This window comes from Elgaria multicarinata, chromosome 14 (assembly GCF_023053635.1).
Source record: "Elgaria multicarinata webbii isolate HBS135686 ecotype San Diego chromosome 14, rElgMul1.1.pri, whole genome shotgun sequence".
In the NCBI taxonomy this organism is placed as follows: domain Eukaryota; kingdom Metazoa; phylum Chordata; class Lepidosauria; order Squamata; family Anguidae; genus Elgaria; species Elgaria multicarinata.
This window is the reverse complement of record NC_086184.1, coordinates 32,839,842-32,862,979: the sequence shown is the minus strand read 5'-3', so window position 1 is coordinate 32,862,979 and position 23,138 is coordinate 32,839,842. Positions and strand designations below refer to the sequence as shown.

General features: G+C 48.5%; 3 protein-coding genes across 3 annotated transcripts in view; all 3 read left to right on the top strand.

Annotated features, from left to right (window-relative positions):
- The window catches only part of CSNK2A2 (casein kinase 2 alpha 2), a 162,132-nt gene that overhangs the window by 91,636 nt on the left and 47,358 nt on the right, over window positions 1-23,138 (top strand). The window lies entirely within an intron of this gene.
- On the top strand, window positions 7,606-11,972 carry GINS3 (GINS complex subunit 3). The gene is made up of 3 exons (XM_063140933.1): window positions 7,606-7,820; window positions 10,570-10,803; window positions 11,477-11,972. Exons 1-3 carry the CDS (start codon window positions 7,638-7,640, stop codon window positions 11,705-11,707), a joined length of 648 nt encoding a protein of 215 aa, XP_062997003.1. The 5' UTR covers window positions 7,606-7,637; the 3' UTR covers window positions 11,708-11,972.
- Window positions 12,770-23,117, top strand: PRSS54 (serine protease 54). The gene is made up of 7 exons (XM_063141484.1): window positions 12,770-12,866; window positions 13,641-13,721; window positions 18,229-18,400; window positions 19,412-19,653; window positions 20,915-20,919; window positions 21,023-21,142; window positions 22,605-23,117. The coding sequence occupies exons 1-7, from the start codon at window positions 12,770-12,772 to the stop codon at window positions 23,115-23,117; spliced, it is 1,230 nt and encodes a 409-aa protein (XP_062997554.1).

Sequence of the window (23,138 nt, the reverse complement as noted above, 5' to 3'; positions counted from 1 at the left end):
AGAAATTCTGCCACAGAATCCCACAAGTAAGACTCACCATTGGCAAAAGGTCGCAGCCCAGCTTCTTTCTTTTTTGGTTCTGGGGTGTGTGTGTGTGATGTTACTGCAGCAGGCAACAGCAGCGACCATCTTGACAGCCTGGCCCCCATTTTGCACCCTCTACAATGCAGGTATAAGGGGACGGCGTTGTGTCTGGGTCCACGGAAGCGGTGGAGCTAGTGCTCTGTCAAAAGCTGCCCTCCAATTTCCTGAAAGTTTTCTTTCCCCTTGGAACAGGCTTCCATTATTTTCTGCCCGTTCTCAGAGCACTTCATAGCTTTCTTTGAATTTCTTGTGGTGTTTTTGAGCTTACCTAATCGCTGGGAGGCAAATGAGGGCACAGTGTGTGTTTTCTATTACACATCTGTCTGTCTATTGCTCTGCAGCCTCCCAGGCTGTCTGCACCTCCTGATCTAGAAAAGCCCTATGGGAAAATTGCCTCATGACGTCTTCCCCCAGGCTTTATTGACATATGGGAAGCTGTGGGGGCTACAGGCTGCTGGAGATATAAATGTACAATGAAAGACAGGATACTCATGTAAACTCCTCGACCACATTATAATAAATAAGGCAGGCACAAGAACCCCAAATCCAATCCATGAGGAGTTCTATGAAATGTTCGTCTCCTCTGAATTTCTTTTCAAAAGCAATTATTTTTCTACCAAATTGAATAAGAATGGTCAAAAACAATGCAGGAGAAATGTTCATCATAGCACTAATTATAACTTTTCCTCACTGGACATTTGGTGGCAAAACGATCTAGCATGAAAAGAATGTACAGCCAAAGCCCATTTCTCCTTAGTTCACTCCAGTAGTGTAGTAGTCAACGTTGAGGTGCTCACGGTGTCAGGCCCCCACCGCTACACCCCCAATGAAAGGCCAAACATTTAGGCAGCTATATCGATCCCTGTCAACCAGTTCAAGCAGTTTTCATCTCTACCAGGAGCAGGTATTTTGTAAAGCTGATGGGTCATACTTGCCTTTCCAAGATCAAGCCACCCCAAAATATTTTGCATTGCAACAGGGAGCAATATATTGTTGCTGGAGAGTGGATCTAGCTCAGGAGTGCACAGCCTGCAGCCTCGGGGGCACATGCGGCCCTCCAAAACCTTTACTGTGTGGGATTGCTGCCTTCCCCGATTCCTCACCCCACTCCGTTTCTCTTTTTACATTTGGACATTTGTCTGTGTTGTTTTAAAAGGGACATCTCACTGTCCTCTTTCCTCCATGAAGAACTGCATGGTTACAAAACTATCGTGTGGGTTTTAAGGGTTTGGGTAAGGTCTCTGTTTCTGGACTTTGGGCAGAGAATTCCTTTTCTCCCCCCACCCCCCAGGCTTGGATCCTTGGATGCTCAGAACCAGGGTGTGTCAGGGGGTCCATCCTGACTGGTGATGGCAGCCCCTCAGAAAGCCTTTTCCTGGGGAACCCACATAAAGAAAGGGTCCACCAGGAGGAAAGGGGCTCCCCTTCCCAGTCTTGTAACACCCCACCGCAGCTAGCAGCAAGGAAAGAGTGGTTTGTATCAGGATCACGGAGGGGTGGGTGGGTGTGCGCCAGCATCATGCCATGTGGCCCTTGCAGCTGAAAAAGTTGTGCCCCTCTGGTCTAGTATCACCATCGGGAGGCATAATTTAGGGCTTGGTGCCCTCTGCAGGCCCAGCTCTGTGAAGGAATGTTCCATTTATTTATTTATTTTTATTTATTACATTTATATACAGCCCCATAGCCAAAGCTCTCTGGGCGGTTTACAAAAGTGAAAAACAGTGAACATTAAAAACAAATATACAGAAATTTAAAAGCATAAAAACAGCAATATCCATTTAAAACAATTATTCTGGGGTCAGTTAAGAAAAAAACTCAGCTATTTATTTATCTGTCTGTAGGGTTGCTGCTGGCAACAGAGAGGCAGGTGTTATACATTTCACTCCCCTACTGACATTGTTACTGCCATACTGCCCACCCAGGGGCTTGTGTGTGCTCTTTTCATCCTCACCCTGCCAGTTCAATGAAAATTTGGCTCCTGTCTTGCTCCACAACAGATAGAATGAGGGACGTCCGGTGCAGTGCGCTGAAGTTCCAACAGCATCCACAATGAAACAGGAGTTAAAGATAAACAGAATTCTCTAAGTTGCAACCGCTGGCAGCCCCATCCGTCCAGTCCCTGAGTGAACTCAGCTGGAAACAGGACGATGTCAAATCAGCCAAGGGATGACAAGCCACTTCATTTAGACATGAGAAACAGAATGTGGATGCATACTTTAAAAATTGGGTTTCACATTGTGCCTGTGCTGAGAAACATCTACTACTTTCTTCAACAACCACTCCAAGGAAAATTGGGTTCAAATGAGAAGCTCAACATTCTGCTACCACCACTAGACCCAAAGTGCTTTATCATTGGCACAGTGGCAGCTGGTGCCCACTGTGGCTTCTGGGGCAGAGGATGGGCCACCAGAGGTGGAGCCAAGGGGTTAGCAAAGGAGGAGCCAAACACATGTAGTTTGCTACACACCCTCCTCCCTCCCTCCCTCACCAGACCTAAATTTGGCCAACCACGGACAGGCACATGATCTTTAAAGGCATGAAATTGAGGCATACATCTAGCACAAGGTTTTTAAAGACATAAAATTTAGGAAACCATCTGGCACATAATTTCTAAATTTAATTTGGTGCAATGCAGACACAGAGACACACACAAATACGTATTTAAACATAGTTTGCCCATCTAGGCTCCTGAGAGGAACATGGAGCACTGAGGAGGCCGGGCAGTAGCAGCTGCGGTGCCATGTTGCAAGTGCAAGTTATTTTATTGATATAATCTACTTTAAAATAATATGAGCAATGCGTAAACACAGCAAGGGGGTCCCCCCAGACACATGTACAATAAAATCATCCCAGGCTTTGGAACTAAGCAGTTTCTTTTCAAGAACAGGTCACAAGCCCTCCAAGGCCTGGACGCCACGCCCCCCAACACAGGGCTGGGGAAGAACCAGTCATATGCAGTAATCCCAGGACAAAAAATAGGGGCAGGAGAGCCAGAGGGCTTCCTTGAGGCTCTATGATAGCTCTATGCCCCAGATGCTGGTGGCAGTTCCTGGTCCTCAGGCACCCTTGCTGGAAGGAGAAGGCAGAAATTGCTCAGCCCTGCCCGGCTGTCCAGGACCAAGCAGCCCCTGATGATTAACTATCAAAGTACCCAAGATGCTGAGGACAAAGGTAAATAGGAATTTAGCGGGTGTGGGTGGCACTTGTGATAATTATCCTGAGGCAACCTGGTGTCAGTTCTCCAAAGCAAGATTTCTAATTATCAGGCTGCTGCTAAAAGCACAGAAGCAAGGCAGTTGGCAACCCAGAATGCTTGACTATCACAGGGTCCTGAGGGAGCTACCATATTTGTATTGATTCAAAACATGGCAGTTGCTGCTCTGGATACTGGAGTTGTGTATGTCTACACAGTTGGCATGACAACGGGGCTTTCTGGACTTGGTTGCTGGCAGAAGATGTTTGGAGTCCCTCCTGCTGGTGTCTCCTGAGCGATCGCATCCATGTTTGCTTCTACGTGGCTGCAACCGAGACTTTCACAGCATGGCCATTAAGAGACAGATCAGAGTATCGACCACCAAGCCACAAACAGGTCTTGGGGAGTGGGGTGGAAATAGGAGCAGCACCTGCGTCAAATTGGGATGGCTCCAGTGAGCATTAACCCACCGCTCACCCAGATAGACTCCCTTTGCAGTATATCAATAGTCGTCGTCGTCCCCGCCCCTCCGTGGGACTCCAGGCATGTGAACCCTTGCAGGGGCAGGAAATGGCTTGTGGATGGAGTTGTGGTGAAAAGTTGGTTGGCTGGGAAAGGGATGAGCACCCTGCCTCCCCACTACCGCTTTTCTATGCCAATTCACCACCACCCCCAAAATCAGGCTTAAGGACTCTGATAAAAACAGTGATATGCATCAAATGTTGGAAGAGGTTATCTTAAGAGGCATGCGTTGTTTGAGTCAGGATCCTTCTTCTAGAATCTCAAAGTCCCCTAAAAGGAGTGACCCAAAGTGTGTCTTACTTTTGCAAGTGTGGTCTTGATCCCCACACGTTAGCCATGTTCTTAAGGTAGAGTCTGGTTTGGTTTAATCAATATACTTCCGAGAGACACAACTGGAAAAACTGAGGGACTGGAGCACCTTCTCTAATAGCACAACCCATGGCCCTCTGAACTGGAGGCACTCAGTGAAGTTGGTTGGCAATCAGTGCAGGACAGATCGCTCAAAGTGCTTCTTACCTCACCGTGTCACTGTCACAAGACCTGGTGACCTCATGAGAGCTCTCCAGAGAGCCAGATGCTGTCCTAGGTGGAATTGTTGGTCTGATCCAGCAGGGCTGTGTTTAGTTTCTTCTTACGTCCAGATTCTAAGTCAGTGAACCTCAATCTATTCAGCAGAAGGCCACCTTTTATTCTCAACCTGCAACATGGGACACCCTTACACACAACCCAGCTGCCCAAGCCCAATTCACAGAGACTCAGCTCCTTCACACAAATGCACATACAAAAACATCCAACCACCCCCACAGAACCCACACACATGTAGACACAAAAACGCCTAGCCACCCCACAGAAAACACATACACACCCAAAAGGTCTATTCACACAGTCACTTGCAAACACGCAGCTGCAACCACAGAAGATTTACATGGACTGACACAGAACCAACCCACAGATAACACAAACACAACACCCTGGGAGAAAACACGCAAGCCTCGTTCACACAGCCACTCCAAACAGATCAGACACCTTACAAAAGCACATACATACACACATCCCATTCTCACACATAGATCACACTGATGTAAAAACCAGAATGTCCATTTGCCCTGACACACATACATACAGGCACACTGGGGGAGGGTGCAGAGGCACACAGGGCAGAGAAGTAGTAGTCAGATGCCCCAGTGGAATCTCCATTTACCCCCATGTAAGCAGCACATGGGCACACATTAAGCCCCTAGCCTCGTCAGGGCAGGGCAAAGGACACCTGAGAGCAGGTATTTCATACATAATGGCAGCAGCCAGATGTTTCCACCCCCCACAGCCCGAGCTCCACCTAACTTCAAGTAATTATCGCTTAAGTGCACTTTAACACCATAGGTCAGTTTCAAAATGACACTGACCAGTTAAACTCAGCCAAGTCCTTAGGACTGCCCCCTAGCCACATCACCAATAGGGGAGGGGCTACAGACACAAAGCACATGGCAATTTCAGCTGCAATTCCCCTTCTGACTATTGTCCTGCCTCAGCAGTTGTGACTTGATTTAGCAGCGTTAGCGCCAAGGGTCAACTTATTCTCAAGAATAAATGTTTGGAGCCCAAAGCCTTGTCTGTGATCTTTTGCGAGTGTCTCGATAATTGGACTTTGGCACACTCTGATTTGGCATAATTTATGCAACAACATATGATGCATGCCATATGCCAGCAAATTTGGAAAACACAAGAATGGCCATCAGATTGAAAAAAATCAACTTATATCCCCATACCAAAAAAGGGAAACACTAAAGAATGTTCAAACTATCGGACAGTGGCACTTATTTCACATGCCAGTAATGTAATGCTCAAGATCCTGCAAGGTAGACTCCAGCAATTCATGAAGCGAGAATTGCCATATGTACAAGCTGGGTTTAGAAAAGGCAGAGGAACTAGAGACCAAATTGCCAATATCCGCTGGATAATGGAGAAAGCCAGGGAGTTCCAGAAATACTTCTTTCTGTTTTATTGACCATTCTAAAGCCTTTGACTGTGTGGATCATAACAAATTGTGGCAAGTTCTTGGTGGTATAGGGATACCAAGTCATCTTGTCTGCCTCCTGAGGAATCTGTATAACGACCAAGTAGCAACGGTAAGAACAGACCACAGAACAACGGACTGGTTTAAGATTGGGAAAGGAGTACGGCAGGTTTGTATACTCTTGCCATACCTATTCAACTTGTACGCAGAACACATCATGCGACGTGCTGGGCTTGATGAATCCAAGGCTGGAGTTAAAATCGCGGGATGAAACATTAACAATCTCAGATATGCAGGTGATACTACTTTGACGGCTGAAAGTGAGGAGCTGAGGAGCTTTATGAGGAAGGTGAAAGAAGAAAGTGCAAAAGCTGGGTTGCAGTTAAACCTCAAAAAAACCAAGATTATGGCAACCAGCTTGATTGATAACTGGCAAATAGAGGGAGAAAACGTGGAGGCAGTGACAGACTTTGTATTTCTGGGCACAAAGATTACTGCAGACGCTGACTGCAGCCAGGAAATCAGAAGGCGTTTACTTCTTGGGAGGAGAGCAATGACAAAAATTGATAAAATAGTTAGGAGCAGAGAGACCACACTGACAACAAAGGTCCGCATAGTTATAGCAATGGTATTCCCCGTAGTAACCTATGGCTGCGAGAGCTGGACCATAAGGAAAGCTGAGCGAAGGAAGATAGATGCTTTTGAACTGTGGTGTTGGAGGAAAATTCTGAGAGTGCCTTGGACTGCAAGAAGATCAAACCAGGCCATACTCCAGGAAATAAAGCCAGATGGCTCACTTGAGGGAATGGTATTAAAGGCAAAACTGAAGTACTTTGGCCACCTAATGAGAAGACAGGATACCCTGGAGAAGAGGCTGATGCTAGGGAAAGTGGAAGGCAAAAGGAAGAGGGGCCGACCAAGGGCAAGATGGATGGAGGATATTCTGGAGGCAACAGACTTGACCTGAGGGGAGCTAGGGGTGGCAACGGCCAACAGAAAGCTCTGGCGTGGGCTCGTCCATGAAGCCACGAAGAGTCGGAAGCGACTGAACGAATAAACAACAACATGCAACAACACCACATGCCCCATTCACACGCACACACGCACACACACACACACACACACACACACACACGCAGGTTCTCCAAACAGAGAACAAACACAAAACACAAAAGCACCCAGCCCAGACCAAACACGCGCGTTCACACGGCCAGCCGCCCTAGGAGCGGGAGATGCGAATGGCTGTCCCTCCCTTGCTGTGGCTTTTGGGGGGGCGGGGCGGGGCGGAACGGAACCCCTCCTCCTCGCAATTCGAGGCGACCGTCTCGTGCTCAATATACTGTTGTTGTTGTTGTTTTGTATATGCTTGCTTTTATGCTTTGCATTTGCCACTTCATTAGCATCGGTAGAGCAGCCTTCCCCAACCTGGCGCCTTCCAGAGGTGTTGCACTACTACTCCCACCATGGCTGGCTGGAGGATGCTGGGAGTTGTAGTCCGACACTTCTGGAGGCCGACCGGGTGGGCAAGTCTGACGCTGACACAAACGCCTAAACCAGCCTTCCTCAACCTGGGGCGCATTCTGGGAGGTGCAGTCCAACACATCTGGAGCGCCCCAGGTTGAGGAAGGCTGGCCTAAACAGACACGAAGCCGGCAGGACCCCTCCGCGCCCCGCCCCAAAGGCGCCGTTTGCGTGGGAGGCGGAAGCCCCGCCCACCACCAGCGCGCAGGCGCGAGGAGGCCGGAGGGGCGGGGCCGCGACGTGACGTGACGTGACGTGCCGCCCGCAGCCTCCGGCGGCGCCGCGCTTCTCTCTGGCGGCGCCATGGCCGAGGCCTACGCGCCGGTGGAGGCCGGGCTCGGGCCCGAGGAGAGCTTCCTTTCGCTCGCCGACATCCTCATGTCCCAGGAGAGGCTGCCATGCCGGGCCGAGACCGCCCTGCCTCGCCTGGGCGCCGTGCTGGGCAAAGCTGCCGCTGCCCCCTCGCCCGACGACGCGCTCCCTGAGGTGAGGGAACTCGCGCCGGGGGAACTACGGCTCCCGGCAGCCACCGGGCGGAAGTGACGCCTTTCGAAATCCACTTCCGCTCAATCCGACTTCGGCCGTAGAGTTATACACACTGTGCAGAGTTTTCGGGATAAGTCGTGGCGCCGTTTTGGGGGCTGAGAACTGCATATGTAAAACAATAAAGGAGGAATCTTGGTTTGGGACATAGCTGTGATTGACAGCACTCAAAATCCTCCCAAAGAGAGCAGCAGGGATAGCAATGAATGCTCTTTTCAGCTACAAAATAAGTCCAAAATCTATATTAGTGGCCTTCATTAGGCCAACCAAAATATAACCCAAAAAATTGTGCAGGCTTTCCAGATCTCTTCATCAGGCAAGATGTTACACGAAGCAGGATAGGAAGGATTTATTTTCTTGTGTTTTTGTTTGTTTGTTTAAAGGCTTAAATTCATATGAGAGAGAGAGAGAGAGAGAGAGAGAGAGAGGTGAATGGAGCACAAGACTTCTCCCTGTTATGAGTAATGGATCAGGGCCAGGTGGGAATGGACCAGCCTTCCCCAACCTGCTGCCCTTCAGATGCTTTGGACATCAGCCCCAGCCAGCATGGCCAAGAGTCTGGAATCCTGGGAGCTATAGTCCAGAGCCTCTGGAGGGCACCAGGTAGGGGAAACCCCAAGTGTGCAGTTAAAGTAGATGGACCTTTGTTGCAAGCTGTGCGGGCTGCTCAGGCTGGGAAATGCAAGCCCACTTTGAGCTGGAAACAGGCTGCAAGCAGAGAGCTGAAACAAATCCTAGGGTTCCTCTGCTGTCTTGTGCAGCTTCATCTCACCCTCCAGAGCCTGCCTGGCTGCTCGCAACCCTCTATTCTGCAATATTTACTGAGCGATACAAAGCACAGCCATCTTAGCTCACTCTAACTCTGTCCCAGGCCTACCCTCTGCACTATAAGGATAGCAGGGTAATATTTTTTTTTAATGACTCCCCTCTCATCCTGCAAAATCACATTGTAAACCTTTTTTCTTTGCTGCTGCCTTTTGTTTCTGGGTGAATATAGGAAATGTTTAGACTAGAGAGTACCCACAAAGTACCTTGCAAAGTACATATTTGAAACCTGTGCTATTTTGTATAGACAGGTATCTTTCTGACACACAAACTTTAAAGTCTTTCACCTTTTAGTAGGTTTTAAAGTATCTCCAACCAAATACCTAAGAGTCATACCGTGTTTCCCCGAAAATAAGACAGTGTCTTATATTAATTTTTGCTCCCAAAGATGCGCTATGTCTTATTTTCAGGGGATGTCTTATTTTTCCATGAAGAATACGGTACACATTTATTGTTGAACAAAAAAAAAAGGTCTTATTTTCGGGGCGATGCCTTATATTACAACGAGAGGCAAAACTGGAAGTAGGTCTTATTTTCGGGGGATGTCTTACTTTTGGGGAAACAGGGTAGGACAAACATTGTATTTCTATTATTCTGATAACTTTTGAAAGAGAAAGAGAATTTCCCCCAAGCTGAAGCCCTCCAGATACTGTATGTTGGACTACAATTCCCATAATTCTCAGTCAGCATGGCCAATTGGAATGATGGGATTGGCAGTCCTACACATCTGGAGGGCACCATGTTGGGGAAGGCTGGTATAGAAAGTCAGCTATTGTCTTCTCTTCAGTTTCACCTGCTCATATAGATGAGGATGGCTGTGTGGTCTTATACATTTTAGCTAAAATTTTCACTAGAAGTAGTCTGGAAGGCTTTGGGCCTTTTCAGCCTCTGGAATGGAGAAGAGAAGATTGAGTGGAGACATGATAGCACTCTTCAAAAAGGTTGTCACACAGAGGAGGGCCAGAATCTCTTCTTGAGCCTCCCAGAGTGCAGGACATGGAATAATGGGCTCAAGTTACAGGGAGCCAGATTCCAGCTAGACATCAGGAAAAACTTCCTGACTGTTAGAGCAGTACGACAATGGTAGTAATCATCTAGGGAGCTCGGGGAGTCTCCCACACTAGAGGCCTTCAAGAAGCAACTGGGCAGCCATCTGTCAGGGATGCTTTAAGGTGGATTCCTGCAGTGAGCAGAGGATTGGAGGGGCCTTATAGGTCCCTTCCAATTCTACTATTCTATGATTCTGTGTTACAATCTCTGTGACTTGATCTCTGTCAGCATTCTCAGAGCAAGGATGAAGGAGTCCCAACAAGCAACCTGTTTGCCTTGGCAGAGAAGCTGCGTGCAAGAAATTGACAAAGAGGTGGGGCTTTGCAGAAGGATCGCACAGATTGAAGCGTCCTCTTAGTGGGCTGAGCAGTGCTGCCCTGTTTGGACAGGGGCCCCAAACCTTCCAGGCTACTTCTAATTAAATCTTTACTAAAATGATCTCTTAAGGATCTCTGACAACCAGTGGAATTTTGTTGGAGTCTGTGTCTGAAACTGCCCCCCCCTCCAAATATAGAACCTACTATGTTGGGAAAAGACTAGTTTTCAGACGAACCCTGTGGTATGGTAATTTTCACATTGGAGCAGTGCTATCCAAATGGTTCACAGTATGAAGACTCCCCCATGTCAGAACAATGCCACTGCGCTGGTGCCATACGTGTTGCTCTTCAGTCCACAGGGAAATTTGCGTACTGAGCTCTTTGGAGAAGAGAAATGTCAAACTCCTTGTGATACGTTTCAGTACTGTTGCCTCAAAGTAATATTGGTAATGTTCAAGCTTCTTCTTGATTCTTCATGTTTTGCTCTGTGGGTCATGCAGGGATCAAAACTGGAAATTCCCCTCTGGTTGGCCAAAGGCTTGTGTGACAACAAACGGAGGATTCTTTCTGTGGAGCTGCCGAAGATTTACAAAGAGAGCTGGAGGACGGTGTTCAATGCTGATGCCAATGTGGTGGACCTGCATAAATTGGGGCCCTACTACTATGGATTTGGCTCCCAGCTGCTGAATTTTGACAGTCCTGAAAATACTGAAGTAGCTCAAACTATATTGCAGGTAAAACTCTGACTTGGCAGGAGTCCTCTGTCCTCTGCTGCTACTATTTCATTTCTGTCTGCTTTGCAATACCCAAGTAGCCTCGTTTTTATACTGCAAGGTTGCACCATTGGAGAGCTGCTAATGTTATGTTCCAACCATCCCACCCAACCCCATACACTCACCCAGGCTTTTCTTTGTGTAGTAAATTTGGCCGTTCTGGCATTTCTCATACCCAGAAAAAGAGAGGGGTTGATAGATATGACAGCAGTTTGGCCTACTAGACCTGTTACCTGACTGTGCTGCAGTACAGATTGGCCCAGTCCAGACATAATGCTAAACCGTGGCTTGGTGTTATGGGGACAGGCCTGGGGTTTATGCATTCTCTCATGTGTTATGCACAAGGGGATCAACAGTTGCAGTTGCTTTAGAAGTTGTGGCTAACTTGGGTGTTTGTTTGACCTGAAAACGGCTTCCAAGTCTGGTTACAGTTGGAAATGTTCTATTGACTTGATGGGTTTTGTTCAGTTTTATTGTCTTTGTATGTGGGTTAAGCTAGAGAACAGATCTGACTTTGCACGAGTTGAAGCAGCCCTTAGTTTGATACAGAAAGGTTTCACGTAAACTTGCACACGTTATGCCCGCTGAATGAAGCCATGCCCACTGGCATCCCTAACTCTCTTTCCCTCACTAGACATTTATTGGTCGTTTCCGTCGCATCATGGACTCCTCCCAGAATGCCTTCAATGAGGACACATCTGCGTTGGTGGCCCGGCTGGATGAGTTGGAGCGAACCTTATTTCAAGCTGGCCAGAAAGGACTCAATGACTTCCAGTGCTGGGAAATGGGTCAAGCCTCCCAGATCACAGTATCCAGTCTGATCCAGAATTATAAGAAGAGAAAATTTACTGACTTAGACAGTTGAGAGTGTGAAAGGCACAGGAGATCTTGATGGGGGCATTTCCTGGGGTTTAAAGACAAACAGGGAACTAAAATTCTTCCTGGTGGCATCTTGAGATTGCACCAGAATGTATTCCTGAGAAATGTTGGCTGACATCTCTCTTTGCCTGAAGATCTGCTAAGGGTGTTCATTATTTATAGCATGTTTAGGGTACAAAGTGCTTTACACCTTTTCATTCCAATTATCGTCCTTGGGGCATGCCATGACCATTAAAAACAATTCAACCCTGCTGTGAGCTTCTTGTCTAGATGGTAACCATTGGCTAGGTCAACATATTTTCTTGCAGCAAAAGTTACAGGTTTTTGAAATGTAGAGTTATTTTTCACTAAGTACTTATGTGTCAGGTACATGGTAGCTCGGGGAAAAATTGCTCAACATCAAGACGTTTGTAGAAGAGGCCTGAACAAAGCAGGCTGCAGGAGCTACTGTCCTTGGTGTCTCTTCCCCCCCACACACACACACACCCGCAGGCCTGCCCCTTGAGTTCAGATCAAATGTTATTTTGTTGAGTGGGATTTCTGAATGGCTGTGTTGTTCTGGACGGCTACATATTTCTTAGCATGAGTAATCAGTCCAGTAAAATGTAATTCACCTTACAGGTCTCACTGGGGGAAATGTTCTTATTGTTGCTCACAAACATTAGAGTTTGTAACTGGTCTACACTCTATAGCAGGGGCTCCAAGTCGCAGGTCTGGGCCCAGGTCCAACCCTCCTGGGGTTCTCTAGATGACCGCTACCCCCTTTTCCATGACCACTCCTCGTTTGGCGGTTTCCTGGCTTTTATGCAGTTTTTACCCCTATTGTAAAAGGTTGAAATGCTGCTTCTGCAGGCAGTAAGATCTTTATGCTAAAGTATGCTGTTATTTTGGCCACACCCCTTTTACCTTTGGCCCCACCCACCCCAGGATTGCATCCCCCAAGAGCTTCTCCAAGATGGAGTTCAGCTCTTGAGCTGAAAGAAGTTCAACGCCCCTCCTCCACGGTGTTCACTAACCAGAAACTAATTCCACGTTCATCTTTACGGAAATGTTCTTCCCAGGGCCCAAGCAGAGTGTCTCCATCTCAGAAGAAGATTCTGTAGCCATTGTCTCTTCTGGCAAACTTGACTGGGTAGCAATGGCAGGTGCCAGAAATCCTGGAGTAATGGACTTTTCCAGGCTTTAAGATAGAAGGTGGAGTCAGTAGAAAGGTATAGAATGTGAACATGACTGCACAAAATAAAGTGCATTTGGTAAAAGACTACAACTCCCAGCGTTCTTGACCATTGGCTATGCTGGCTGGGGCTGATGGGAGTTACAGTCCGCTTCTTCACACACTACCCCGTTAAACTGGAATTTGCTACCAGAAGTTGTAGTGATGACCAGCTATTTGGATGGTTTAAAAGAGAATTAGATAAATGCTTGGAAGAGAAGGCTATCAATTTCTATTAGTCTTGATGGCTGTATGCTACTTCCAGTATCAGAGGCAGAATGACCACGTATACCAGTTGCTGGGGAATAAGAGTGGGAGAGTGCTATTATGCTTATGTCTTCCTTCTGGGCTTCCCAGAGGCAGCTGCTTGGCCACTGTGCCAACAGAATGATGGACTGAATGATAGGCCTTTGGTCTGACTCAGTATGGCTTTTCTTCTGTTCTTATGAAGTCAAAAACATTTGGAGGGCATTGGGTTGTGGAAGGCTGCCCCACACAAAGAATGGGCCTTCATCTTCAGCACATCTTTACAGCATCTTCCTTTTCCATTGGGAACCTGTAAGCATACACATGACCAAACTCCCTGGAGGTGGTGGAGCGCTCCCATCTCATCATGCCAAGCAGCCAGGAGGGGGTGAGCACATGGGAGGTGTCGATGTGGGGTCAGATGCACGTCCAGATGAGCTCGCTTGTATTCTGCTCGCAGCGGATCAGCTCCAGATCCCGCTGGTCAGGATGCTGGCAAAGGCCCAGTGCCAGACGGAGAAGGAGAAAGAATGGGAGCAAGGCAGCCCAATGGAGAGAAACAACCGAAGCTAGGAAAAGCTGCAGGTTCCACAGCCACGCTCCCAGGAAAGGAGGCTTCTTGCAGGCTTCCTTGGGGCCGGGCTGCCTGGGGATCAGCCTTCAAGTTAAGAATGTTTAATCCCTAGATCCTAGGGATGGTTCAAATGTCATGTTTATTTCTAAGCAGAAAGGTGTCTTGTTTCTTCATAAGGGTGATGCTACTTTTCTACCCCTAGAGGGTGCAGAAAGCAACACAGAAGCTAATTAGGGAGAGAACTACCATGCATGTTTACAAATTAAGAGAATAAAAGCACTCTGGAAGTCCAACAAATGATAATATCTGCAATTTACTTCTTCCGTCTCTGTGCTAATAATTCTTAACTATAAATGTTTTCCGTTTTTACTGCGTTGCTGTTTGCAGTGAGCCATCTAGCTAATCAAGCTCTTTCCTGGGTGGTGGCAGCTAATAAAGACCCCATCGCTGTGCATGAAGTTAGGGCCTTTTGCCCCACTCCCTGGTACTTTGCTTGTTAAACTCAATGTTGCTGCTCTCAAAATGACATCAGGACTGGAATCTGGGGGAGGGGCAGTTGCCCCTCCCCCCCCCCGTTGCCCCTGTGAGCAGATGCCTGTGCTTTGACTGCTCTCTCCTGCACCTGTTGTCAACTAACTTAACTGAGTGACCCCCAGTTTCACTGTTATGAGAGAGAGAGAGAGAGAGACGTATCTTGTCCGTGATGTTTAGCATTTGATAGCCTGCAGCTGTTTTGTTTCATCATTAAAAAGACACGGCTCTTTTTGATTAAATCAAAGCTGTCTCTACCAGAAAATCATGGCTAACATTTGGGGATCAAGTCCACACTTGCAAAGGTAAGACACACTTTGGGTCATTTCTTTTAGGGGACTTTGAGGTTCTAGAAGAAGGATCCTAACTCCAACAACACATGCCTCTTAAGATAGCCTTACTGGAAAGACTCTTCCAACATTTGATGCATATCACTGTTTTCATCTGCTTATGCTAATCTGTCTTTTAATGGCCATGCTGTGAAAGTCTCGGTAGAAGCAAACGCGGTTGCGATCGCTCGGGAGACACCAGCAGGAGGGACCTGAAATGGCTTCTGCCAGCAACCAAATCCAGAAAGCCGATGAGCAAACTTTGGAACCTGCAGTCTGCTTCACCATGAGTTGGGCTGGCTCACAGCCCCGTTGTCATGCCAACCGTGTAGACATACACAACCTCAGCATCCAAAGCAGCAACTGCCACGTTTTGAGTTGATATAAATCTGGTAGCTCCCTCAGGACCCTGTGTTGGTCAAGCATTCTGGGTTGCCAACTGCTTTTCTGGCCTTGCTTCTGTGCTTTCAGCAGCAGCCTGATAATTGGAAGGTTGCCTCAGGACAGTTCTCACAAGTGCCGCCCCCCACCCACCCCAACTAAATTCCTGTTTACTTTTGTCCTCCACATCTTGGGGTACTTTGATAGTTAATCACCAAGGTTTCCTGGGCCTCAGCCTCTGGAAGCAATTCCTGCCCTCTCATTCCAGCGTGGGTGCCCAAAGACCAGAAGCTGCCACCAGCGTCTGGGGCATAGAGCTATAATACATTTGATGAGCCTTAGGGAAGCCCTCTGGCTCTCCTGCCCCTACTTTTTCTCTTGGGATTACCTGTGTTTGGGGGGCGTCCAGGACTTGGAGGGCATGTGACTTACTCTTGAAAAGAAGCCACTTGGATCCAAGGTTGGTGGTTAAGAACTTCTATTATGTGGTAGAAGTGTGTTGAATTGATAATTTGCAAAGTATTCTTCCTTAGGCCAATAGTTGAAGTAAAAGTGGATTCTCTTGTCCCCATCAGCACGATTCATGCATGGGGGCGGTGGGGTTAGGGGGTGGGATATGGAGCCTGCATTGTGTGCATGAAATCCCCGATTACTTAGAACCTTGAGAGCACTGTGTGGAAAACTGAGGTTGTGGTGGAGTGGGAACAGTCAGGAGGCAGCAGGGATAATGGCCAGATAGTGTTACAGCTGCCCTCTAGACCAATGAGGTAGTCTCAGGCTGAGAGACTTAGAGTAAAAAGCAGCTTGACACACAGAAATTTAGCAGGCCCTACCATGAGGCCCTCCAGATGTTTCTGGGTGACTGTTCCATTGCTCCACTATTTGGAATGTATTCCCTTATGGTTGGTCCATTTATATTCATTGATCTGTTATGTTCCTTCCAGGTATTTTGTTGATTTTTTGGAGGTATAATTTGCATAGTATGGAGCCTGATTTGTTTGGATGTAGGCAGGATATATAATAAAATTAATGCATATTTTAAAATGATTTCCAGTTTTCCTAGGCTCTGATTTCTCCACATTTCTTCCTTCTTCTCAATGGCTCAAGACTACCCTTCCTCAACCTGGTGCCCTCCAGATGTTTTGTACCTCAACTCCCATCAGCCCTAGTCAGCATGGCAAATGCTTAGAAATTCAGGGAGTTTTAGTTCAAAAACATCTGGAGGACACCTGGATGGGCAAATTTGGTATAGATTCTATACCATAGAGTGAAACCATCAACTCATCTTGACAAATAGAGAAGAATTTTGTGAGTGAGTGGTGATGGTCATGAGGAGAGTGGGAAGGAACTCAAATGCCATGGCAACCATGACCTAACAGTGGTTGATTCTTCAGTGTCCGTGCAGAGCAGAATAAAGAAGGCAGAGCCCTGCTCAGCTCTCAATAATGTCAGGAAGTCAGAGGTCACAAGATCAAGCCAAGAGTTCACTGGTAAAAGGAGAGAAAGCATGGGTTTGCTCTTGGCAGAATAACATGGAAATGTTATTTCCCACACTTCCAGTGAGAAGGCTCATGAGAATGAAATGCTTTTGGGAAGGAGCAAGAAAAGATCATAGAAAGGAATTTCTAGAAGACCACCAGAAGAAAGCCAACTAACCCAAGGCAGTGCCTCAGGAGAATTAGCAATAGATCCTCCATCCATCTGTAATACTGGATGACTTGAGTGATTGACTCCTCAAGCCACTGTAGGAGAAAGGACACCCTCCACTCTCTGGCCACGCCAGGCCCCTCTAGTCCAGGGTTGTAGACCCTCTTTCAGCCAGCACCTGAGCCTCAGGAGAGCCTTTGAATCTTTTAGGATGGGCATGAGACTGTACAGAAGCCAGGAAATCTGTGGAGTGGGGAAAAGGGAATGGGCAGGGAAAAAAGCCCAGAAAACAGTTTGAAAAAGCCACTGCTCTAAAATAGCCAACCGTTTGTATATTTTAGGACATTGCATAAATCAAAGGCTTCAAGGATAAACTGACCACTTGCAGCACCTCTAAGATGCTCTGTTTACTACTCCAGCAGCCCACTAGTGGGGCAAGTGGAGCTGAGCTAGTCAGCCAGCCAGGCTGCTGCTGAGGATGATGGGAGAAGTGGTCAAAGCTCTAAGGAATACCTGAATTTGCCTCTTTTTGACAGGGATGTCATGTAGGAGGCCTGCTCCTTCTGTGCTTGTCCATCCTGCCCTCTGCTGTCACAGGTGAGTGAGGCTACAAGATCTCATCATGCAGCAAAATTATGGCCACGGGAGGTGGAGCAATGGGAGAAACCGCCTTCTGCGCCCCTGGGATGCAGCAGGAGGATGGAGAGCTGTAGTTGAAGGCAGCAGAAAGGAGATGGGCACAAAGCAATGGAGATGAGGGGCATAACTAATGGCATGTGTCTGCGGCTGAAAAGAACTGGATCAGACCAAAGGCCCCTCTAGTGCAGCGTTCTGTTCACACGGTGAGCAACCAGCCACCTCTGGGAAGGCCGCAAACTCCTCCTCCTCCTCCTCCTCAGCATGATCACTGCTACCACTTGCCTGCTTGACAGGCAGGCAGCCAGGGAGCAAGTAGGCCCTAGCATCTCTGGCTCCTCCTCCTCCTCCCCCTCACCAAGAGGCCAGTGAAGAAGCAGGTTACCATGGTGAAGAGGAGGCGCTCTTCCAGGGGACTCTTGTTAGTGGAGCCCTTATGCTGGGCTGTGGGCCCTTGGCAGGTGACCGACCCCGGTGCCTGCCTGCCTGCCCTTGATGCCGGCCTTGAGCACAAGCACCCCACTGCTGGTGTTCCCTGCAGCTGGCATGCAGAGGCATCCTGCTCCTGATGCAGGGAGTAACGAAGGGCAGACCCACTAGCTTTACAAAAGACCTGACCCTGCGGGAGATGGAAACTGCTAGCACTGATTTGCTGATATGGATCAATACAACTGCCTGCATTTTTGGACTCTCCTGGGGGTGTGTGGCTATGAGGACCATCATGACGAGTGCCCCCAAGTAAACATGTTCCACCAAACCACTGGCTTCCACAGAGGCTGGGGCTCTTCTTTTTCTGCCCCAGAGGACGTGTTCTGTACCCTGAGCCCAACCACAGCATCATGAATTCCTACATGTAAACAAGGGAGGCGGGAAGAAATCTGGAGGAGAAGGTGAGTCCCGACAGGCCTTGATGATGACTGACTTTCATCTCTCTTTCCCCATCGGTGCAGACTGCGGCACACGGGTCAGCTTAGCCCCCGCACGCTCTACACAAGAGTTTGCAGCTGTAGGTGAACTCCCTTGGGTGGTGTCATTGCGGGATCTCCAGGACAGCCATGTGGCCTTTGGTTCCATCCTGAGCAAACACTGGATACTAAGCACAGCCTCCCAGTTCCAGAACAGGTAGGTGCCAAAGTGGAGGATTCATAAGCAAGACTGTGGTTAGTCAACTACAGTCAATTTGCCTCAAGGGCTACAGGAAACCGTGCCACAATTAGCCATCGCTCTTATGGCAAATCCTAACCTTGGGCATGCTAGCTGGACAAGGATAGGATTGCGTTGTCAAAACAGAACCATTGCACTGGGACGGCACTGCCGCAGACACAGCCAGGACAAAGAGGTGAAAATAGGTGGAGCTGGAGACGTGGCGCGGCTTTCCTGGAACACTCTGGATTGGAAAAATGCTCCGATGTAAACAAGGCTAATTTGCATAAGGTAAGGTGCAGAGAACTAATTTAGACAGAGAACTAATTTAGCATGTATATTTTACTTGTGTTTAGTAAAGAAAACTTTTAAAAAAGAACCTCATGATCATTTTTTGTCCCAATACACCACAAGTGTTTGACCTGAAATATTGGGGGGGATTAAAACACACTTTTTGTGATTTAAATGTTAAATTATGCAGAATTTTTAAAATTAAGATGTAAAGACAATCCTGTATGTCCTTTATATTGTTTAAATTTAAGAACTTCCTGACTGTTAGAGCAGCACGACAATGGAACCAATTGCTTAGGGAGGTGGTGGGCTCTCCCACACTAGAGGCCTATAACTTCGCAACATAGGTGATGAGACAGGAACACTCACTCTTCTCAACTGGACTCCAGTCCTGTGTCTGGCTGAGGCCCAATCCTACAGACAGCAGGACTGTGAAGCGAGTGACCAGGCTTGGCCAGAAGCACCAGGTGACGCTTTTCATGGCGCAGAAGCAAATATGATCCCTTTCAGAGAATCTCTGAGTGGCCGGGGGTGGGGTGGGGGGCGGAAAAGACAAAGGTGCCCCAGCAAGTAATGATGAGAAAGATGAAGAGGGGCAAGAGCAGCCAGTGAGAAGGTAGACTGACTGAAGGAGGGAGGGGGTCCTCAAAAACTGGGAGTGCACCTTCTGCCCAGTCTGTCCGCCCTCTTTGCTTCCAGGACCCAGGCCTTGGCCCTGCTTGGTGTCCCAGGCCTGAAGAGGCACTTGCTCCCCATCAGCACCATCATCCAGCACGAGGCCTTTGACGAAGTCACCCTTGCCCACAATGTTGCCCTCCTGAAGACAGCTGCCCCGCTCCACTTCGGCGAGACCGTGCAGCCCATCTGCTTCCCCTACCAAAGTTTCCCTGTGACCACTCTGGAGAATTGCTTGCTGGCAGGCTGGCTGCATCCTCATACAGGTGGGCTAATTCTGTACAGCCTCCACAGATGTTGCTGAGAGCAAGCCCAAGAGGGTGATAATTCACCCCTTTTTTATCATTGATGGCATTTGTAGTCTGCTCTTGTACAAAACTGGCTCACGGTGGCCTGTCTGGTGCTAGTCCTACTGTTGCCTTCACAATGGATGGGATGTCATTACTCCAGAGCAGGGGTGTTGAGTCTCAGGCCTGTGGGCCAACATGGCTCTCTTGGGTTTCCCAGTTGGCCCTTGCGCCCTCCCCTGGCCCTGCCACATTTCCCCCAACACCTTTCCCTGACTGCCCCCGACCCCCAATTCTAAAAGGTTGAAATGCCTTCCTTACTGGCATTAAGAGGTTTAAGATGCAATATGTCGGGATTTTTGAAATTTGGCCCTTCCCCCTCTTACATTTGGCCCTGCCCACCACTGGAATGTGCCCCCACCCCCACTCCCCTTCTCCAGAAATGCATTTGGCTCTTGGGCTGAAAGAGGTTCAACACCCCTGCTCTAGGGTTTACTTCGATGTGAAAAGGGATCCCTCCGCTGACCTTCCCTGTGTTGAAGGCTTCACACACATCTTGAGGGCGAGATGGGGGAGACGCCTCACATGTGGCTATTTTAACACCCAAAAGCTTCCTTCCTTCAATGGCGGTGCGTTGTCCCTCCAACCAGCCTATGAGCCAGGGCTGCTAATCCCTGAGGGAGGCTATCTCATAGGAATGCACACGTCTGGGAAGGCCTGGGTGGACCAGCTCTTTTTCAGAATGTTGCTTGTTCTGCTCGGACACTGCTTCTGATTGGCTCCAGCAAATCTCACAGGGCATAGATACATGGGAGCAAGTTTCCAGAAATGTCCTCAAGCCTGATCTGCAATTTATTTAGCTTTAGTTTTCCCTCTCAAGGTAACAGGGTTGTAGCCTGAACCGAGCCCACCCCCTGCATCCCCTCCCATGTTTGGGGGCTCTGGTGGGACACCAGAGACATCCAGCAGTTCAAGAAACATTTTACAGCACTGAGGATTCTGTTGGATTACATCTGCCTTCCCCAGGACTTCTGGCCATTCTGGCTACGAATGATGGATAGTTGCAGCCCAGCACATTTAGAAGGCACCAGGTTGGGGAAGGCTGGATCACATGGCCATTAATTTGATTTAAATTTGCAGACATTCAGAAGCCGTTCTCAGAGGCTAATGACCCAAGCCACTCTCTGTAGGGTACCTTGGAGAGCTACTCCCTTGCGGTCTTGCAGCCTTTAGCATAAAGGGGAGGTGATGAGGAACAGTGCCATGGGTGTGGTGTTCAGTTGCCAACTTCACCCCGTCATGATCCAGAAAGGCCAAAGCACTCTCACGCCTTGTTCTCTTGGTCCAGACAGGGAGCGGCTCTCTACGGAAGCTCCTGGTGGTGGATGCTGACCCCTGTCCCCTGCACAGGAGCATGGCCACAGAGTGCTGCAGCCACAGGGAAGGCGGCAACGTATCAGGATGCCTGGTGAGGAAGTCAAGTTCATGGGCTCATCCCACATAACCACGTTTCATGAACCCAACCAGGCATGTTTCCAGACAGAGTCCCTATCACTAACCATCAGGAAGCACGGGGCAGCTATTCTGTCTTTTCTTCCTTAAGGGATTTTCCAAGGTAAGAAAGACAAAAGAAGTGGTAGGAAAACACAGGAGGGTGGAAGATGGGCCCCCTAGAAGTTCTTTTTAGTGACTGTGCCAGAACACTTCAGCAAAAATGTACTGGAAACATGGGAAATGTTGTACCACGTCAGTACACAGGACTACTGCTGGCATTGTTTTACAAAGGCCAGCCTATCAGTTCTTAAGTGGGATTTGCATACTGCTAGTGTTGCTAACAGTCTGAAATATTCCTTCTGATTTGAGACCAAACGGCCTGTAAAAATCCTGCTTAGGGGTAACCAGTCAGTAGGTGTTCTTGGAACTGCATCCTCGGGTATTGGAGCTTCTTATCTGCATCTGTAGTTTTGAAGGGTGGAATCAGAGCAGGAGTCTGGACTGAATGGCCCAGTTCCTCTAAGAGCCACAGCCACACTCTCCCTGGAAGCTCGCTTGGTCAGTCACTCTCTTTCAACATGTCCTGCCCTGCAGGGTGGTTGAGAGGATGAAATGGAGAATCTTCTACACCAGCCTGAGCTCCAAGGAGGGAGGAGGGCCAGATAGAAAGTAGCTGACAGTAACTCTACAGCCACCTCACGCCTTCGTTGGAGAATCAGAGGAGTCATCTCTGCAAGCTTCCTGCTCTCATCTTCTGCCTTAGTAGAAGATTGGTTAAGGTTAGGCCATAGCTGAGAGAGTGTCTGAGTGTTCGAAAGCCCCACGGGGAGCCCTGCCACAGCCAACTTTGGAAGAGGCATTTGCATGCCACAGAGACTTATTGGCATTGAGCCACGTGTACGATGGATGCTGCAACCTGGTGTCCTTCAGACGTGTCAGAGGGCATCAGGTTGGGGAAGGCTGCTGTTACCGGAGTCTCCAGGCACAGTGGGGAAGAGAACATTTTGCACTCACGCTGCGTTTGGATGAAGTCCGTTCTCATCAGCCTGCTTGCGACAGTCCACATTCATGACAAACAAGCCCTCACGAGTGTCAAGCTCCAGTTTGCTCGCTCCATGCACGTGTGGAAGGCTAGTGGCTATGAGTAAAATGGCCGCTCAGGCTCTTGGTGGAGTCTTTCCACTGGACCAATGAGCCGGCTTCAAAGCCACCCAAGCTGCTCCTCACTCACATGAACTGCTCTTACCTGAACAGCTGTGAGCTCTGCTTCCTTTCTGTTAGGGCACAGAGCTCCGCATTTTCTTTGTTCTTCTTTGTATTAGTTTTACAGCATTTAATCCTTTCTGTTGTTAGCTGCCTTCAACTGTCCAAGGAAAGGCAGGATATAAGTATTTCAAATCATTAACTGAATCAATCCTTCCTTTTCTCTTTCAAAGGGATACTCAGGCAACCCAGTCATGTGCCAGGCAGTGGAAACGGGGCAGTGGGTCCTGAAGGGAGTGCTGAGTGAGGGTGGTACAAGATGCTACGGGCCGTTCCTTTACACCAGGGTGTCCTATTACAGTGACTGGGTTGTGACCACAACAGCAAAATGGGGTGCTCCCGCCTCTCCCATCCCTGGCAAGACGAGACATGTGGGCTTCAGGGCTTCAACAGAGGAACTCCAAGAGATCTTGGACTCCTTTTCAGGGGAGAGAGCACTGAACTCAGGCTCTACAGAAGACCACCCTGGCCCTAAACTTGCTGAACAGCAGCCCAAAGAAAGCAGCCAAGAACTCCCAGCATGGCCAGCCAACGCACGGGCCCAGCCTGTGCCTATCTACTATGACTACTATAGTGGGGAGGTGCTCCCCATTTCTACAGCAGGGCCAGGCCAGGCTTGGGGTCTCGGAGGACTCGTCTCTGCAAGCCTCCTGCTCCATCTTCTGACTTGCGTGATGACAGGTTAAGTCACAGGCTTTTCAGCTGCA